General features: G+C 37.8%; 2 protein-coding genes across 4 annotated transcripts; both read right to left on the bottom strand.

The window, feature by feature from the left end:
• Positions 1–909: 909 nt before the first annotated feature.
• Positions 910–4,951, bottom strand: LOC104604516 (uncharacterized). Its single transcript, XM_010268893.3, has 4 exons — positions 4,716–4,951; positions 4,491–4,599; positions 4,335–4,397; positions 910–1,254 (listed from the first exon to the last, which is right to left on the bottom strand). The coding sequence occupies exons 1-4, from the start codon at positions 4,798–4,800 to the stop codon at positions 1,152–1,154; spliced, it is 360 nt and encodes a 119-aa protein (XP_010267195.1). The 5' UTR covers positions 4,801–4,951; the 3' UTR covers positions 910–1,151.
• A 1,945-nt stretch (positions 4,952–6,896) lies between these two features.
• Positions 6,897–20,220, bottom strand: LOC104604515 (glycerol-3-phosphate dehydrogenase SDP6, mitochondrial). 3 transcript variants are annotated; one of them, XM_010268889.3, is made up of 8 exons: positions 19,776–20,220; positions 18,601–18,657; positions 14,485–14,958; positions 9,842–10,173; positions 8,948–9,108; positions 8,351–8,609; positions 7,326–7,623; positions 6,897–7,234 (listed from the first exon to the last, which is right to left on the bottom strand). In XM_010268889.3, exons 1-8 carry the CDS (start codon positions 20,131–20,133, stop codon positions 7,221–7,223), a joined length of 1,953 nt encoding a protein of 650 aa, XP_010267191.1. In that variant the 5' UTR covers positions 20,134–20,220; the 3' UTR covers positions 6,897–7,220. The 3 variants fall into 3 exon arrangements, with proteins under 3 accessions (XP_010267191.1, XP_010267192.1, XP_088745838.1); XM_010268890.3 differs by lacking the exon at positions 18,601–18,657 and having other exon boundaries at positions 19,776–20,219; XM_088889712.1 differs by lacking the exons at positions 6,897–7,234; positions 18,601–18,657 and having other exon boundaries at positions 7,318–7,623; positions 19,776–20,219.
• Between the last annotated feature and the right edge of the window lie 344 nt (positions 20,221–20,564).

Raw genomic sequence — 20,564 nt, 5'->3', positions numbered from 1 at the left:
CGGAGCCCTGTATTAGCTAGGATTTTGGTTAAGCTACTGGAACTGGTTAAGCAAACCACGGAGCCCTGCCTCAAGAAAGAAAGAAAGGAGGCAGCTTCGGCTGTGATGGTTAAGCTACTGGAACTGGCACATGTTGAAACACCCGATCCCGATTCCCGAATGAAAAGCTTGGATCAAATAAAGGGAGCGTCCGAGTAAGAACAGAACTCCCTAGTCCCTAGTGATGGTGCTCGTGGTGAGTAGGTGTGAAAGAGAGACCCAATGGGGGATGGGAAAAGAGTATACGATTACATTTGTAGCTTAGGAGACAACAGCTTTGGAGGATGTGTACCTTGCGGGAGCACTCTTTTACGTCATTCAACGATTACGAAGGGTATGGTTGGTCATGAGTCATTCGACAATTGCTACCGGAGGTTGATGAACCACCCACAGATTTCCACATACATTACCGTATTTTGAATAGATCATCTGAAAACCGACGTCCACTTTCCAACAAGCATCAATGAGACACTTGTCGAATGGATGCTGCATCACGATTCACGAGACAATTGCAGAGGGAATTCTAGCTTACAGAATTTATGAAAATTGTAATTGATAATTGGTTTTCTTGCATTAGTAAATGTAAAACAAATAAGGCAAGGAAGGTGCAGGTCAATCCCAAGTTCCCAACCTCAATACAGCATCATTACGTGTTTAACATTGTTATATGGTGGTGCACATGTAAGAAACAGCCGATTTCTGGGGCATTTCACCATGAAAATTATTTCAAAAAGCAAACCAAGAGCCCTAGCTACCACCTACCAAGATCCAAATAAATTGTCTTCACATTTTGTCATAGTGGTCCTATGTGGTAAATCATCAAATGTTTCATCCCTTCAGCTTTTAGTTGTGTTAATGCACCTGGCATCGTTTGATAATAAATGTAGAGATTTTGATATCATTTGGTAATTAATGTACAGGTTACCAAATAAGGGAAGACTTCACAAGGTGAACAACAATGAGATAAATGATTGCACTCCGCTTTGCAAAATGAGGACCTAATATGTATCAACTTTTAAGAAAATTTGGGCGAGTAGAGCCAGTTACTGAATGGACAAAAATCTATCAGCTAGAGAGGCTGATTTCTTTAACTGCAATAAAAGTTAGGTGGCTCACATGGACATTAGCTTTGGACCATTGTCAGGCATCCCCATCCCCGCAGCTAGGTCAGCATCCAGTTGAGTATGTGGTGCAGGTCCCATCATTTGCTTCACACTGCATAATCACCAAACCAATTTATCAGTCAAATATAAACCCATTACTGCTGATAACATGCAATACATGAGAGATGCATCAATTGAGTCCCAGATAAGACTATCAATAACTATTTCCCCCATAAATAAAGGAATCCGAGGGGCTTACCATCCCATCTCAAGGGAGACGTGTCAAAACCCAAGAGCAGAAAAGTTTATAATTAAAACCCAATCAGGAGTAATAACATGGACAGATCAACCGGAAACTTCATGGATCAGGGAGGTCATAACATAGGCTGAGCAGTTTGAGATACAGAAAAACTTTATTTGTAGCACACTGGTATCCCTAATACCACTTCACTGAGGCCCATTCGCTTTTCGGTAAGTTACTTACCCGGGTAAATGCACTTACTCAGATAAGTGTTTCCCAAGGAAAGACTTACCTGAGTAAGTGCATTTACCCATGTTCTTTTATTTCGCATGTAAATAAGGCATGACCATTTTAGCTATAAAATTTCATTATTAAAAAGGGGATTTTTGCCCCATTCAAGTGTTGGCAAGTTTCCCCCCAGGTGGGAAAGTTATTTACCCACCTAGGAAGCTAGGAGATGGATATCACTTACCTGGGTAAGTGATACCAGGAAAATAAACTTTCCCTGGTTCCCACATAAATCTGAAAAGAGAACATAGGTTTCTTGGTCAATGGGAATTTCCCATTGACCAACTTTCCCCCTCTCAAAATCCAAAAAAAGAACGCCCCCTGAATTGCATGTGAATGGTGACTAAAAGTAACCTGCTAAAAGAGGAAATGATTGACACTGATTGACCCATCTAGGGGTGTCCATAAGAAACCGAAAAACCGGTCCGAACCAAAGAAACCGATCCGAAAAATCCGGTTAACCAAACTGGCCAGTTTGGTTTCGGATTTAAAAAAAAAAAAAAAACAAAGGATCGGTTCAGTTTTCAGTCAACCTATAAAAAAACTGACGGTTAACCAAACTGACCGATATATATATATTATTATATTTTTATTTTATTTTAATATGTTTCCACCCCAACGGCCCAGCCCCCAACACCCCTCTCTCTCGGCCCAAGCCCAAAAAAAATGAAAAACAAATATTTCTATCAAACATTTGAACCCAGGCCAAAACCAAAACCCTCTGGCCTCTTATTCTTGTTTGAACAGCAGAAGCCAGAAACCCTAGCAATTGTCACCACTCCTCTCCCATCGTTGTCGCTGTCGTCCATCGGCCAATTCTTTTTCTCCTCTGCCGCTGTCGCCATCGTCTGGTCCGGTTATCTACTTATCTTTTTTCTTGTTTCTGAAGGAAGACAAGAACAGATCAACAGACAGAAACCGAACCATTTCTCCTCTCCCGTCACCGCCGTCGTCGTCGTCCAGTTCTCTTTCTCCCCCATTCTTCTCATTCTCCTTCTCCGAGTCTCTGCTCTGGGCTCTGGTTTTCTTCTCCCTTACAGTTATTTTTGTTATTTTCTCCGAATCTGAATATGAATCCTTGTTATTTTGGTTATTTTAAATAGGAAACATTTTTTAATAAAAATGAAAAAAAAAACAGAAACCGAAGACTGGTTAACCGCTTGTTTCAGTTCGGTTTTGGTTCGGACTGATACAAAAACCGGTGGTACAGGTTCGGTTTGCAAAATATGCCCATGGTTCGGTTAACCCCCAACCCTGGTGGTGGCAGGATTTGATCCCAGGCCTCTGCTACAAACAAGTCAGAGATCCTACCAACTGAACCACCATAGGTTGGTGATGAACTGCACAATTTGGTACTCATACCAAGTCTGACAATTTTGACGAAGCTTAAAAAAAATAAAATACAACATGAAACAGAACTCCAAATTTTGCAAATGTAACATTCAGTGGCATGTACCCTATATTCAAAATTCAATATTTAATGATAGAATATGGTAGAAATGCAAGGGAAATTTGGTGTCAATATCCAAACACAGATACAATGTGCCCAATATGGAAATCCATAAAACCTTAGACAAATCCGATTATCATAGTCAACTAAAGACCAAGAATTAGACAACCTACCAAACCTGATTCAATTAGAAGAGCTACTAAAAACTAAGCAAAATCTAAAATGTTACAACAATGACACAATTACTACCAAACAGGGTTCTAATTTTTTGGCTGCATATTTCCAGCTCCTCATCTCTATCAAATGCAAGGCTCTGCAGTATGTCTCTTTTTTTTATTATTAACCTTAAATAAGTAATATATGTGTGCAAGATCAAAACAGCACAAGAATTTCATCAATGATTTGATTTGCTTGTAAAGAGCAGAAGCAAATGGTACAACAACACAAACACTTAGGTTTGCAAGATCAAAACAGCACAAGAATCTAATCAATGATTTGATTTGCTTGTAAAGAGCAGAAGCAAACGGTACAACAACACAAACACTTAGGTGGCTCTCTTTCTTCCCCTGATTCTGTATCAACAAGTCCTTCAGACCCTCTCTCTAATTGGATCAGCCTTTTGCAAAGGCCAATATCCAACTCTTAGTCTCTTACAAGCTGTAACTGAGCTATTTTAACCCAGGTGGTACATATTATGGGGCAGTAAACAGAGTAGAAAATAAAAATACCATTTCCAACACAACGAATAGAAGATGAAAGCAAATGCTAATGTTGCCAATATTGATTAAAAAAATGCTAATGTTGCCACCATACAGTCAATAAACACCCGGAGATTGGAGTTGGGATGAATAAAGTAATCACTAGCTTAGAGACTCAGACCAATCGAAACAAAAGTAGAAATTACCATTATTTACCCAGAGTGAAGCACCTCTATAACCAAAATGTCAACGTATCACAACTCCAGTTGTAATATTAACACAATTGCCTAAAATATGTACACACCTTATTCATTCATTTAAGGGATACATAATTGGCTGAACGAAAAAGTCTATACGTGATTTATCATCTCCCTAGTCCCCAAATGAGATGAGTTGAATGAAAAGACATAATAAGATGCTCCCTGAAAGATAAATACACGTAACATCCTATGGTCCTGGCCTGCCTAACAGACAATAGCGTAAGAATAGCAAAAAATCGAGCGTCATTTGCTTACCGCTTCTTGTGGCGTTTCGTTCTGAAATGCTCATCCCTCACAGTCACGTTCGCAAAGTACCGGCTGAAGAGAGAAAGAGAGAGAGAACATTAGGAAACCAAAACCCAATAAAGGAAGCCCATATGGAAAGTCGGTGAATGGGTAAATCCGTCTTACTCGCAGTGTAAACAGTAGTACTGCCCCATCCCTGGAAGATCTTCATCCTGGGGCAGGGGCTTCCTCTCCTCATCTGGCTTCCGAAGCTGTTCGTATACAGCATCATCGCGTGATCGAAACTAGTTAAGGAAATTTTTAAATCTAGAAAACGAAAGTTCCATAGCAAACGGTGAAATACGGAGCAACTGAAGAACGGAAGAAATAACAGAAAATAGAAAAGGATATCTTTGAGAAGGAACTTCGCTCGGCGAGATGACTTGTGAGAAAACCTTCTCTTCTTCACTTTCCGGTGAGGACATTTGCCACCCATTATCGAATCTTAATTTTCTCGACGACTCTCAATCTGTAAGAGAATAAACGAGTGCCTGTGTTTCTGGTATCAAGCTCGGGCTACGCCGGATTCATTGAAACCCTAGGCGAACGTTTATACGATCTTAGGCGGCGGGTGGGGACAAAGGACCTGTAATTTGTAAGAAGTTGTTAAAATAGCTACCAATAGTTAATGGGCTCCAAAAGAAGGGCCTCATCACCATACTTGTGGGCCGTGGGCCAAAATTAAAATCTAAAATGGAAATTAGATCCTGCTCCAGACAAACGGGCCTTCCACCAAAGTCACCACTGACGTGCATGCGAACAATTCCCATGAGGCTCAGTTTGGAAAGAGTATAAATACAAAAATATGTGCGGTATAAATACATACAAAATACTAAGGGTGTCAATTGGACTGGATTTGGTCCAATGCGGTCCAGTCCAATGTGAGTTCATTACAAATTGATCAGGTTCAAACCAATCCAATAAATTTTTTGGACCGGTCTAATTCAATGTCTGGACCATCTAATCTATTCAAATTTGTATTAATTTAAATTAATTCTAATCCAAATCTGGTCCATTGATACCTATATTCTTATCTTCTATCAATGGACTAGATATTGGCTCAATCCAACCCAATCCAATATAAATTCATTATGGATGAACCAGGCCCAATCCAATCCAATAAATAGACCATTAAGTCTGGATTGGTCCAATTCAATGTCTTGCTAGTCCATTCATTGAGGTTGGTGTGCATTGAGAACATCTTCCTATGAATAAAATCTTACAATTACGGAGATGTTCCAAATGCACAGCTGAAACGTGTTGTTAGGTTGGTGTGAGGCACGTTCTGTGAGGATAGGATCTGAACTTCACACCCCCAACCCCTATATGTAATGTAATAAATGATTGAAATGTCTTAAAATAAAATCCATCTAGAGTCTCACCATATAGCAAAATACGTGATTGGTTGAACGTGAAGATAAATATACTTATGAGATCTGGATTTAACATGAAGCCAAATTTTGCTAACAATACATCAATGCCACAATGTAGAACATCTGATAGAGGTGTAGAGTTTCAAACACACCACACTTTGACACCCCCTTTGGGATGCCCTTCATTTTGGATATGTTGTGTCCTCATTCCTCAATGCTTTAGCTATAGCTCGAACTTGATAGCCCAGATAAAGCATTTAGAGCTGAATCGGGACTAGTACCAGGAAGGGAAAAAAATTAGAAAGAATCCCATTATCTAAGCACCAGGCTGAAGCAGTTGAATCTTGGCTTAGGTCAAGTGTTTATAAAGCTGGATCAAACTGAGACCGGATCTGCTTCTCACAGAGGGCGCCTCAAACTCGCCTCACACACACATGCATTGGGAACATCTCCCGTACTCTTAAGTTATTCTTCACGAGAGATGTTTCCAATGCACGGTGAATGTGCATATGAGGCGCTCAAGTATGAGGAGCAGACCCCGTCTCAACTCCAGACTGGGACAAATATTTTATGAAATAGGTAGTCAGAGTTGTGAAGAGCGGCTTGAAAACAAGCTATCTTTGGCATCGATCAAATCCGAGCCCGGCTCTCCTGCCAACGAGAACCCTGCCCACGTTTATCACAGCCACACATGGAGAACATCTCATCTTATGCAGAGAGAGATGTTCCCAATTCACAGGGGGTGGTGTATTGTGTGCAGGCGTGGCCAGGAGATCCGGAATCATCAAATCCTTATAAAAAAGCAGCCCAATGCACAAAGCTCCCGCCAATGCAGGATCTGGAGAGAAGCAGATGTATGCTGCTTTACCCCTGTGCACAACAGAGAGGTTGTTTTCGAGCCCTGATCACCCAAGTTGCAACGGAGGGAAACTTATGGTCGTGTCTTAAACTAAGAAACATGTTAGATTAGATAGCAACAGCCACAACATATTTAAAACATCAATGTGGAAGAAAATGAAAAATATATAGACTTGGAATATATGAGGATGCAGTTGTTTACCCATTGTGCCATTGCAACCTTTTTTTTTTTTTTGATAGGCCATTTGCAACATCAAAATATAACCACCCAGCCAAAATTAGCCACAAAATAAAAGGAAAAAATGAGAATCAGTGGCACATAAAGATATTAATTACACAAGACACTGAAGCCCACAGACGGGGGAAATAACTTAAAACATGGTATAGAATTTACAAATTCAAAAGAATCAAAAGCCTCTTCAGAGATGGGAAAATTGTGAAAATATGTGAAGTGCAGTGGTGGTGCCAAACCACTGAATCAAGTTTGATTAACATGGTAAATAAAAACAAACTATAACTTCCTCGCAAGAAGAGTTTGGGAGATTTCTCTTACAACCACTTGTGCAAGGAAATCGATCATGGAGATCCAAAACTAAGCCTTCTAGAAACACATTATTTTCCAAAATCATAACCCTAACCCTGCCAAATTCAGTGACAACAAACCTGTGAGATTATAGAAATTGGGAAAAGAACTATTCAAACTAATATGAAAAGCATAACTATTACATACCTGTATGCTTACCATCGAGGAAGTGAGCATTTTTAGATGACTTAAAAGTTTCCAAGAAAACTTCTGCTTTATGTAACTCTTCCTTCTGCCTTGATTCGTTCCATTTGTGTTCAGTGGCCAGTATTTGAATTATGCGTGGCAATGCTCTACCTGCTGCATCAGTGTCCAGAAATGCAAGCCTAGATCTCCTAGAAACAAAATCAACAGCAGACTCACAGTACTCATGCCGGGCACAGTATGCAACCTCGGCTTCCAAAAAAGGATATCCATGGGCAAGCCGCTTCCCAAGATTTTCATTCTAGAAAGTCAAATGAGAAAATTGGATTTACAAATCTAGGCCATGGAATTATTATATTTCTAAATTGCTCTATTTATTAAGATTTATGAGACCATAATCCATCATTAGTAAGTGTTAGATCCAGGAAAATCTGTAGATGAAACACCCATTGTTTAACCCATTAGAAAAAAAATCAATCTTTTAGCGTAGGTGAATCGTTATCTTGGAGATAGATAACTTAATAATATCATACAATAATTACCTGCTTTAATTTCTTCCTTTGTTTTTGTTATTTGAAGTTCCCAGACTATTTTGCATTGAATGACCTGCCTAGGGCTGGATTTGACTGACCAGAACTTTTAAATTATAATCATCAATGTTTTAAAAACCGACCCGGAACCAGAACCACTTTAGCCACCGGATTCCGGGTCAGTGGTTCATTGTCCGGATCAGCAGGTTACTGACCAGCCAACGGCTTTTGGCAAAGGAACGGTTCAGGGGTGAAACAGAACCAGTTGCCTGGATGGTTTCCAGGCTGAAGGTCTGACTATCTGGGTGAATGATGGTTGGAAAACCATGATAATGATAGTTTAAAATATTTACTCACTTTATCAAAACCCATGATATACAATGGAAGTCATGATAACAGAATCAATCACTTTTTGCCCAAATAAGTCACAAAGGAAATCTGTAAAATTTTGTTCTGCAACTAACAATAAAAAGAACAAAGCTTAGAGAAAAATCAAACCTGAGCTATGGCAGCCACTCGTTCAGCTAAAGTTCCATAAGCATGAGATAAATGTTTGGCTGCAGCACTGTCCATTACCCCTGGAACAACCTCACCATTATTTGCTTTCTTCATTCGAACATATTGTTGAGCAAGCACTGTAAATGAAGCAGGATCCCAACCATCTCCCCCAACAATTCGCAGGTGGTTAGTCAAACAGCCATTGGTTGGGCTCAATTTGCCAGATTTTATAGCTGCATTGACCGCATCTTCTGCCATGCTGGAATTGGTTTTAGTAAGTACAATACCAAAAGGATTGAAAAAGGTACATACATGTGCTGAGTTAATGGACCTAAATACTGACTTGAACTGAAGGAAGAAAGAAAAATGCAAATTCAATCTAATGATTTACTTTTATTAACTTACAGAAATACTTTCCATTTTCAAGCAATACAATCTCTGGTGATATTTCTAGTGTTGAACAGTAATTCCGGTTAAACACAATGGGCCAAGCCTCAAGCAAAAAAGTCTCCCCATGTTGTGGAAATTTGCTCAAAATGAAAGACATCCACCCAGAATTCTAGGGAAAAATAAACATTCTATCCAAATGAAAATTACCTTCTGTATGTAGTCCATTTTCCACCTGTAATTGTGATTAATCCAGGGTAATCTTCACACACAACATGATCCCTAGAAATGCTCTCAGTGTTCTTTGCTGAAGGGTCCATCGCTAATGGTCGAATACCACTCCAAGCAGAGAGAACATCTGTGCGGCGTACCTGAATATAGATAATAGGAGAAAATCATGTTAGAATAATTTTTTTCATGAGTGGGGGACAAATGGACAAAATTGGAAGCTACAATGATCGAGTTACTAATCAAGCATTTTCTAATGTAAATACATTTCACATTTTCAATAACATTGCTAAGCCTGGGATTGCATGGTTTACAAGTATCAACATGTATCGAACAATTCAACATTGCAGTCACAAGGGATAGTCAGAGATTGATACAACAACAGATAGGCAAGGAATTGCTACAAGGAAAACTAGAAAGAAAAGATAAGTTCCTGGCAGAGGAAGGTTTCAAGATAAGGATTGTTATACCTTGGCTGAGGTACACATGGGTAATGGAAACTAGATGGATGCCTTTTAGAAGACAAAATAGATAGATGCTTTAAAACAGTTTCCTGCCAGACAACTATGCTCTAGGATGGGAAAGAAAGCAGCAATACTAAGAGCTCCAGGAAGAAGCTTGCAACAGAATAAATTAAACTAAATATTAATAAATTCAATAAAAGCTTGAAGTTTTATTACCAAAACCAAAATTAGAGTGCAAAAATAACAATAGTGCCATATTTAAAGGAATGGTTATGGTCATCCATCATACTGGATAGAATAACAGAAAAGGGTGCACCATGATCTGTCCTAGCTATGGAGGAATGCAAATTTCTGTTTTATGACATAAAATACTCTTATAGGCAAAAGGATATAGCTAGCATGAGACTCAAACCTTAACATTAAGGTAATCACAGATGGCATCCAGTATGAATTGTATCTCACTTTCACGTGGTTCTGGAAGCATTGTAATTGTAGTGCTAGAATCTGTTGTTCCTGCAATTGTTCTTCCCAACCATGGCAGCATGAAAACAACACGGCCATCCTTGGTTTTTGGAACAATTAAGCCCATTCCTTCTGGAGAATAATAATCAGGAAGAACAATGTGAACCCCACTGCTAGGACAGATCATGGACTGTGCACCCTTGTCTGCGAGCTTCCTCACAGAGTCACAAAATGGCCCAGCGGCATTAACAACAACTTTTGCATATGTATCAAACTCCTTGCCTGATGAACTTGGACAGATCGTAAGAAACATAACAAGTAAAACAAAGCATTTTAGTGATCTAGCTACACACAGACTTGCTATATAGGAAGGAAAATTGCAAGTTGCAACGTAGTATTACTTGAGTTTGCAATGTACAGAGCAGGTCAGACCTCAGTTTCATTTGCTGAAATCCATAATTTACCAGAGATTTAAATAATTGAAAAGAATGTGTATTCCTATCCTGTAATATGCAAAAACTTACTGATATCCCATGCAGACTCCATTCCATATGATCTTAAAAAGGTAGATCAACTTGGAACCTCTGGACATGGTGACTTCAAACTCTATCTGGAGCAGCCAGAATGCTCCAAATACAACATATTTCATGCACCATTATTTTGGTTTCAAGAAGGGGGGGGGATGAGTAAGGGGTTGGAGGAACATCATGGATGAAAATAAAGCAAACAGTGGCCAAGAGAATTGAAAAAATAACAAAAGCAAAGATCATAAATCATAATATCAGTATCCCCAAGATAGGTATATTACTGTACCATTGTACCATTGTGAGCAATATATTTTTCATTGTTTTTTTTCCTGATAGATAAAAAGAGGATATTATTAATATCAAGAAAAACAAGTATCACAAGCAGCCCTTGGAGAGGTGTGAACTGCGACCTCTCCTAACCAGGAAACTAAACTAACTGGAAAAACATAGCACAGCTGGAAAAAAAAACAAATCACAATTGAGCCCATTACAATTGATCCCTGTTTGCCCCTTGCTTGGCTAAGTAATCAGACATAGTATTATCTGATCTCCCCACCCATTGTAATCTCAAATTCATATTTCTTGCTAACCACTTGAATTTCTCGATTTCATCCCTGTAGCACCAAGAAATAAACACCAGATCCTTCAACCAACCCACCACCACTGACCACCTTAGAATCACCTTCAATCACCAAATTCTCCACACTTAATTCATTTGCAATCTGGGTTCCTTGTAAGGCAGCGAATAATTCAGCCCTTATTGAGTCTCCTACTCCCACAGGACCCGACAATAAGGCCATAACATCACCATCCTTATCTCTAAGAAGCCCTCCAGTGCCAAAGGAACTTGGGTTGCCCTAATTACTCCCATCAGACTTCAGCTTCAAGTATCCTTTAGGAGGAGTCCAGATCAAATTTATCGTGTCCTTGGAAGAGATGTTTGTCACCACCGACCAATTCCTTCAAATATCATCAAAGGAGAATTGGTGAAAATTGTCCAAAGTCTTTAGCCAATGTATTACCCTAGTCATCACACAGTCCCAAACTTGTTCTCTACTCTCCACTTGGAAGGTTCTTGCATTTCTTTCTTTCAAAATGGTCCATTCACCTATGCTCTAGTACACCACCACATTACCCTTCCCCTTTTATTGGGCAAAAAAAAAGGTTGATGTTACTTCTGTTGGCAAATTCCACCTGCACCCAAACAAAGAAAAGAACCAATCCCAAATAGTTGCAGCAAAAGGACAAAAGATTAGTAAGTGTTTACTTTCAAGGTGCTTTATACATTTTCCAAAGTGTTTACTTTCCCATAGAATGCTTCCTAGCAGTAAGTATTGATTTTAGGGGGGACAGGCCTGCACACCTCCTTGGCAGGGAAAAACAGAGGATTTAGAGACTAACATAGGGACTTAAAAAAGAAAACACAAGAAAAGGAGCCCTTAGGGTGTGGGAACCAAATACACCAGTCTTGTTTAGGGGATTCCAAACAAACATTACCAAGAGAAGACAAAAGCCCAATCACTGAAGCAGACTCCCCATCCCTCAACCCTCTACAAAAACCAAAATCTCAACTCAAAACTATGGGAGAAACAAAGAGGTGTAAGGAATGAGGAAACAACCTTTTTTATACAAAGAAATAGAGTACACAGAAGGGTAAAGATCCTTAGGCTCGATTTGGAAAGAGTACGAATACAAATATGTACAGTGCAAATACATACAAAATAACACAAAATACAAGGTTTTGTACTCTACATATTTGTATTTGTACTCCTTCCAAATTGAGCCTTAAGAACAACATTACCAACCCAAATAATCTCCCAAAAACAAACAAAAAAAATTCCTTGAATGCACATCATACTTGATAAATTGGAGAAATTGAGAAAGAATACTATGATAACCTTCCAAGGTGCTTCCAACGGAACCCAACATGATACACCACCACATGCCACAATCTCTTCCTCTCCAAAAAGGCCCCTTGAAATTGACTAATTATAGATGGGAGTATTGACTTAATTCTCAAAGACAATAATACCTTATCTAGAATTTCATAAATGTTGGTCACCAAACTAATTTGTCTATAATCCTTTGGGTGCTTAGCATCAATCAGTCTTCTTCAGAATGAGAGCTAAAAAGTGGCATTTACTCTACGACTAATTATGTGCTTCTCTACAAATTCCGTAAAAACCTTAATAAAGATCCTTTTTCAACACTTCCTGGTAATCCTAATCAAGGTTCAAAGTATCGATACAAGCTGATAAGCCGGTAAGGCGTATCGGCCTCTATTGGTTTTTTTTGTGTTTTTTTATTTTTTTTTTCGAATTTGGTTCAGAGGGGTCAGTTTAAGGCCCGACTACCCTTTGAACCATGGTCTAACCCGAAACACCCCCTGTAGGGGCATATCAGGAAGGCCACAATACGATACGTATCAGCCGATACTGGCCGATACGTAACGATATTTTGAACCTTGATCCTGATAAAAAGCCATTGTAAAACCAAATGGACCTAGGGCTTTAGATCTATTCTTAGAAAATGTTGCTTGCCTAATATCCTCTTCTTCAAAGTTCAAATTCTCTCCCCAACCACCTTGACGCATTGACATTTAACCTTTACCAATCTAAACCTTCATTGTTATTAATGTGGTGAGGCATGGGTAGTCAATTAGACTTCCCTAGTCAATGCAATGAATAATTGGCACTTGGATAATAAAACTAGTAACTCTGCCAATGTGAACTCGTCTTACATTGCTGATCCCAAGCTTGGATAAAGGAGGGTTCCATTAGGTTGGCAACCGGCACTAAATGCTAGGGTTTCTCCAGAAACGGCATGGTGCACTCTAACCCGAGTGCAGTGTTAAGCGGGAAAGGGTTTGTTAGAATGGTCCTCAGCAACGCCTGATTGTGGTGTCAAATAGGCAAGGATTCCCACATCATTCTGGACAAGAGTGGGTAAAGAAGCTAGTCTAAGAAACATGACTTCATTTAACCACTTGGAATATAGGAACATTAACAAGAAAAACTATGGAATTAGTAGACACTATGAAGAGGAGAAGGGTTAATACTGCATACCTACAAAAAAACTAAATGAAAGGGTAAAAATGCTAAAGAAATTGATAGCTACAAATTATGGTATACGGAAGAAGTGAATGGTAGAAAACTGTGTAGCAATAGTAGTAGATAAGGATTTAAAAATGAAATTGTAAATGTTAAAAGAATTGGGGATAGAATAATTTTAATTAGACTTGTTTTAGGTTAATAAAATTAGTCAACCATAGGAAAAGATATGTTCTAAATCCAAGGCATGGATGCAATCTCATATAGGAGTAAATATAGATTGCAAATATGTAATAAAAGATCAAAATAAAACATTTATTTACAATCTTTGTTTAACAAATATAAAATAGGAAGATTGGCTGGTCTAAAATAGAGAGGTCCAGCCTTTTTGTTCAAAAAAAGAATGCACCCTTGACTATTCCATGTGCTGCCTTATTTGTGGCAAGTCCTTACCAGCACACTACGTATTGGAAGAAAACTTAAGAACTCACAGTCTTCCTTTATTATGTGCCTTATTTCAATTTATATACCATAAGAAATGTTTAAAGCAACTAGCAAACATATAACAAAATAAAAGCACATATGATAGCATTTTAAATAATTAGAGTTCAACCTAAAGAGATAAAGCTTTGAGAAAACTTTATAGTTAACAAATTATAGATTAGTCAATGGTTAATCACCCCAAGTGACTACATAATGAGTAACGACCACCTAAATGAAGCAGTCAGCGTGGTCCTCAAATAATTAGCTGGTCAACTAGTTGATACTCAGAAAACAATGATATTTTTCCTATAAAAAGTTCATAGGTGACAAATATAACATCCTTTAACTCCTTGTGCACATTATATGGTGCATTCATAAAAATAAAAGAAGAAAATTTGAATTGATTACATAAATAAGTTCAGTTGATTTATCATTTAATTTACAAGCTTAAAATACGGAGTAGTTATTGCAACATGTAAAGTAATAAACTACAGTAGCTCATAATAGTGTTTGTAAAAATATGACCATGATACCTGTCAGTTTGTTTCGGATATGAACACCAACTATCCGTTCCGTAACATCATCCTTAAGAAAATCTATCACTTCTGCATGGTTAAGAACTGCTGCACCCGCCAATGCAGCAGTGCATGCCAGTCCAACATTAAGTCGGGAGTCATTCATCTGTCCATCATAGTACACAACTGTACCCTTCAAGCTTTTGTCATTACCCTTCCTGGCAAGAGTTGGAAAGAGTTCAATTGATTCTTGTGCAGAGTAATATCGAGAAAGATGTAGAAGGTGTCTTGCTGCAACCAGATCATATAGTTTCAACCCCATCCAATAGTACACTACTTCATACCAGTCAAAACATGGTGTCATGCATGGCAAGGCTTGACACAAGTGGGGAGCATTTTCAATAACTTGTTTACGTTCCTTGAGTGCATGGAAAACCAACCTCAGTTGCCCATAGTCAAAGTTAAAAACAGCTTTCTCCAAATAGCGAACCCCTATAAAAATTCAACAAACTATATGTACTGAATAAAAAAATCAAATCCCATTCCAAAGAACTACACCAACAAGCTAAATATATGATTTGGATAATGTAAATTCCTAGGATTTTTGGTCATCGTATTGCTACTTTCACTGTCGTGAAGCATTATCAGCCACCCAATCCAATCTTACTTAACATTCTGAAACTAGCTATGCCAGAAAAAAAGTAAATCTATATCAGCAAAAACACATACTGATAAACCAAAAATACAAAACGGAGTTGTACAACATCAAAAGAAATTATATAGAAAAATAGTCACAGAATGATGTCTATACGTAAAACTTAAGCTTCAATCAGGTGGAATTCCAGAATGCCCTGAATGTCTTTAACATCATAAAGCAAGAGTCCACATGCTTTTGGTGTAAACCTAGTCCAGGAACTTATGATTACTACTATTCAATTAGAAAGTATGTTGACACTACAATTTCTGCAAATAGACCCAATGAACATGCTTGTATCTAATGCTCCAACGCTACTAAATGCTGACCCTGTTTTGTAAGGCAACTGAATTTCGACTTGCCTCTTAAATTATAACACTTCTCTTTTTCTTATTTTATTAATAAATAGGATAACATATTAACATTAGTTTAATAAAAAGAGCCCTTCCTTTTCCAGAAGCAATCATGAAAGCATGCATTACTCATATGATTATTATCATTTTTTGAGGATCTAGAGACACCATTTTAGTGGTCAAACCTTCCAAGCCAAATTGATCTCCTATAACACATGAGATCCATTTCATATGTGCAACCCAAGATTACTAGCATAAAAAGGAGTAAGAATAAATCTCCTATGTGGTCCAACAATCCAAAACAAGTGGTGCATCCATCTAGTTGCATAAACAGCCTACAGCCCCTACACTAGATCTGAATACACAATAAATAGTTCAATCACATAAGGACCAGCCAAAGGGACATCTGCATGGAAAATTGGAACCACTGGCTTGAAAAATCACGGCCCAATATATATTTTCACCCTTGATTTTCAGGAAGGAAAAAAAAAAGAAACTACCTTATTAGCCACTTGTTGCTCAGTAACTTATGTCCATTGAGTTTTGCAAAAAGAAAAGAATTTTTGGATGATATGCAAGCCTCCAATTAGGCCCAAATTTCAAATACCATAATTCCATATTGTCATTTCTGATCTACCATGAAGCCATGCACCCATGAAGGGCTCACCCACGGATGACCCAATCAGTGCTCAAGGTCCATCAATATGACACTTTGGATGAAAGGAATGCATTAGTTTCATACAAGTTTCAATGCTTACCAATTTCCATTTAGTTTGCTACTTTACTACAACTTCTAGTCTACAACCTGTTTGCTAGGAATATTGCCAATTGTAAATTGTAATTTAATTATTTAAGTTGCCATGGTTATATAGTTTATAAATTTTAATAAAAATTCTAAAAGTATAATATTATGTATTTGGGGTGTGTCTAAGAACCCATTTTTTGGGCTTACCAATTCAAACTCCAGAAAATGCTTCAGATTTCAATTCCTGCATCTGAGTCCAGGCAACACTGCAGTTCTGCTTTTATTTATTATTTTTAGGTATCATTTTCCAATACTTGTATCATAACAAATTCCATGAGATGAAATATTCATGAAGTACCTTATAGTAAAATTCACTATAAGGAATCTTCCACGTGATGAGATAAGCTATTGATGTTCTGATTTAGTGAAGAAAGCTAAAATACAAGGAATCTTCCACGTGAAAACTTGTTTGGGCTCAAAATGGGCCCAGACATTCCTCTTGCTACCATCTATTAATAGGACAAATTCGAGCTCAAAAACCTTTGCTATGTGGCTAAAATAAGTCCATTTTTTGGGCAATTTAATATTAGAATATTAAAATTTCAAACAGCCAATTTGACTTGGGAAAGTACTGATAAAATATGATGTACAGTGGTGGTGTTGGCTGGAGGATTGAACAGGTGGCCAATCCAAATGGCCCCATATTTGTTGGATGGTTCACAATAGCCAATTCATCCCTTCATAAGGAAGAAATATGGTAGGCTGTGCAAATCTTGGATGCCAAAGCCTTTGTTTTCCCTTATCAGGTATCTAAGGAGCCAAGGACCTTCTGTCCTCGAAGATAGCCAATCATTACTACCTGCCAGTCTCCTTCAACAATCAGGTCAGTCCAGCCTATAAACCCTGGAGGAGGGTGAGTAATTCAGCACTTCAGCTCTCAAGGGATTTCCCTCAGCCACTGGCCCTGAACAACTAAGCATGATACTTCTTGCCTGACCTCTAAAATGCCACCAACCCACTGAAGGAGGGAATCAAATCAACTTGAAGCTGGATATGCAGTTGTCTTTTATTTATTTATAAAGTACTTGCTTTTTCAGAATTTCTTAAAAGTTTCCATGAGATATAAATGATGTTTTCTGCACGGTGGAAGAAAGGCATGCGTGAGTAGTGGATGCCCTAGAAGACAATAAAAGGTTTGGATTAGTGGATATTACAGCTATATATATAAAATGTATGTTACCAGCTAAGAAGTTTACGCTTCAGATTGAGAACCCCAAACAGGCCCAACCTCATGTATAACAACTTAGAAAGCGGATTTTTGAACTTCAATTCTGGTGCCCTACTGCATTTCCCAGCATACAGGAGATGTTAGAGATGAAAAGCACAAAATCTTTAAGGCCTTCTAAGGCCTAACATGTGAAGCAGACTCTAGACTCTAAAGAGATGGAAGTGAGGACAATGTTGATGTAAATTGATCTTTTCATATCAATGCATGAGCATAAATTGTGGTACCTATAAAAAGAAGAACATAAATTGTGGAAAAGATATCATTTTAAAGAAAGATATGGTCTGAGAAAGATATGAAGTGAATGAAATTTTTTATCCATCCCAAAGTATTTAGGATAGGGCTGGTTGAGTTGAGTCAAAATTGATTTATGCGAATCAAACTCTTAGAGTTCACACTATCGTACAGAGCAGGTAGATCATTTTTCTGATGACGTAGATCCTAAGGCAAAAAAGGGGCACTTTTTGACCTTAAACTGTACATAATAATGTTTTGTTCATAGAGAATTGGGTTCCCTTCCCTGATGTTGGCATGTTGCATCTATTTTTTTACAAGTTCCTTTGGAAATTTTCAAAAAGATATGGAATGACCAAATTTTGCACTACAGTTGCAGCAACTTTAATGGATATTTAACAATAGAAGAAAAATGGAAGGACAAAAGTGAAAGATAAAGAAAACACAAGGATAGGCCCTAGGAAAGGAGTCCTATTCAGTCATCAGTATCTTGAACACTGGACCAGACAAACAGATAGCTGAACTATTTTAACCATCACTGATTACGAAATTAAGGTCAGCTTCTGAACCATTGCCCTTGATTTGGTTTATATATAACAGTTTGGAAATGTTCAAGAGATAAATGTTTGTGTTAGGTCTATAAATTTACTTTTGTTATTTTTATCTCTCTGCTAGTTTTTTTTTTCTTTCCTGGTTTTTGTTTTCAAAGTTTAAACAATTAGAATCAGACAGTTGAACAAGCTGCAAACTGCCAATGCAATGGTCTGATATTTGGTGCAAGTTTAACATTGGTCCTACCAACCGATAGAGAACAGAGTCTGACCATTGTAATGAAGAGTCTCACTTCTTGAGAAATTGCAAAACAGGTTGTAGAGAGCTTCTGAAATATGAATATGAAACAAATAAATGTCTTGCATAAATATTTTGCACTAGGACCAAAAGCATCCAAGAACCAACAACTTGAATTGTAAGACCCAATGAACTCCAAAGTCCAGACAAATAAAGAAAATGGGACTACAAACTTTACAGAGAAATTTTAAATGATTAGGAGGGATTAACTATTTCTGCATTTTGCAAAGAAAGGGACATAATAGTAAGATGATATCATCAAGGTCTTCATAATGTCATTCAATAACAAACCCAATGAGTACAATGAATAGCCATAGTATCCCACCCCTTGTGTCCTAGATTCATGAATCTAAGTTTAAAAAGGTTATATTTTCCAAAGAAAACAAATGATTCTGCGCCAATAAGACCAAGACATTTAATTCTGAATCAGCAAACTGATCAAATCATTGCTAAACAATTTCCTATGCTTTGTTTTTTGCTATTAATTCTTATGCTCTTCAGTCACTAATATCTATAGTTATAAACAGGACTAAAAAAATTGCTACAAAATATACTCGTAGAATTAAAGACGACTAGTTTTCTTTTTTCTCTAACAAAAATGCATTAGACCAGTTACAGTATCTAAATAATAAAAAAAAAGGAAGGGAAGTATACAAAAGAGGTAAAAAAAAAAAGAACTTTTTTCGCATTTTAGCAGATTCTGTCTTCCACCTTTTCATATCTGCGCATAAACTAAACCAGAAGAAGAACAATTTTACAAAAAAAAAAAAAAAGTAAAGTAAAAGCAACCAATGCATATTGTCTTATTGAAAAGAATAAAACCAAAGTTTGTTTTTTCTTACCCTTAAAATCAAATTCAAAATCGCAGACTAACAAACATCAGAACTTGCTAAATAATAAAAAGACAAGACGAAGAAGGTGATGAAGAAAATTAATTCAAATAATAATGCCAACGGCACTGTAGAATAGAAATTCATATATTAAACTATTATCCATGATCTTGACATCCTTCCTTTTCAGAATCAAAAACTTAGATGAGCGACCAGTAAGAATAACAAACACATTAAAAGAAGACTAGATATTTAATTAGAAAAGAAACAATACAACCAGAAGACTATCAAAAAGAAGCGACCAAGAGCCTTCACATACCACCATGAATTAGCTTGGTGGACCTGGAGGAAGTCCCCGACGAAAAATCTTCTCTCTCGACAAGCCCAACGTGGAGCCCCCTCGACGCGGCATCTAGCGCGACTCCACACCCGGTGGCGCCACCTCCGACAACAAGAACATCGAGAGGATTGACCGAACTGGCGGCCATCAAAACAGATTCTTGGACTTCCCTCGACGGGACAACAGCGTTAACGTCGTTGATCTTGCTACGAATACTGTAGATATTCCCTCGATCATTCTCGGACAGGACTGGATCCCTGAAACCCAATGCACCATAAGCTCCGGCAACCGCAACAATGGCAGCGCCGAAGCCCTTCAATCGAGTAGCGGTGGTCATGGAGGAAATTCTTGGGATTGCAAGACTCCGACTCGACTCTGTTTTTTTGCCGGGAACGGAAGCACTGCCACATTTCACGTTTTGTTTTTCCAAAGATTGCGTATACTATATTCAATGAATAGTAATGCCTTGTCAATTTACCAAAATGCCACGGCTCGTTCATGGATCTTGTTCTTTCCATTTATTATACCCGAACCATAACAACCTTTATTATTTTCCATTATTCATTTGTATTTTTTCTATAAACCATTGTGTATTTTCATAAATCCACCATAACCATTGCGAACAATTTTTTTTCTCGGTAAATTTTTTAATACCTCGATTTTCCGATTTATGAAAAATTAGTAAAATCGGTTAAAACCCGACATGCAATGAAACCACTAAAAAACGGTCGAATTTTCACAATCCACCTGGGTCATTAAATTACTATA

Source organism: Nelumbo nucifera, chromosome 6 (genome assembly GCF_055504915.1).
Source record: "Nelumbo nucifera cultivar China Antique chromosome 6, China Antique-T2T, whole genome shotgun sequence".
In the NCBI taxonomy this organism is placed as follows: Eukaryota; Viridiplantae; Streptophyta; class Magnoliopsida; order Proteales; family Nelumbonaceae; genus Nelumbo; species Nelumbo nucifera.
Note: the sequence above shows the minus strand (reverse complement) of the source record. Positions and strands in the feature narration are given on the sequence as shown.

Bases quoted from the DNA above. Each gene is read 5' to 3' on its own strand.
- LOC104604516 (XM_010268893.3), bottom strand. From the start codon at position 4,800: ATGGGTGGCAAATGTCCTCACCGGAAAGTGAAGAAGAGAAGGTTTTCT. The intron at 4,600-4,715 runs ATATCCTTTTCT...AGTTTCGATCAC, and splicing joins AGCGAAGTTCCTTCTCAAAG to GCGATGATGCTGTATACGAA. The intron at 4,398-4,490 runs GTAAGACGGATT...TTCTCTCTTCAG, and splicing joins TACTACTGTTTACACTGCGA to CCGGTACTTTGCGAACGTGA.
- LOC104604515 (XM_010268889.3), bottom strand. From the start codon at position 20,133: ATGACCACCGCTACTCGATTGAAGGGCTTCGGCGCTGCCATTGTTGCG. The intron at 10,174-14,484 runs GTATCATGGTCA...CAAGTTCATCAG, and splicing joins TATCCGAAACAAACTGACAG to GCAAGGAGTTTGATACATAT. The intron at 8,610-8,947 runs GTAATTTTCATT...AACCAATTCCAG, and splicing joins AAATGGACTACATACAGAAG to CATGGCAGAAGATGCGGTCA.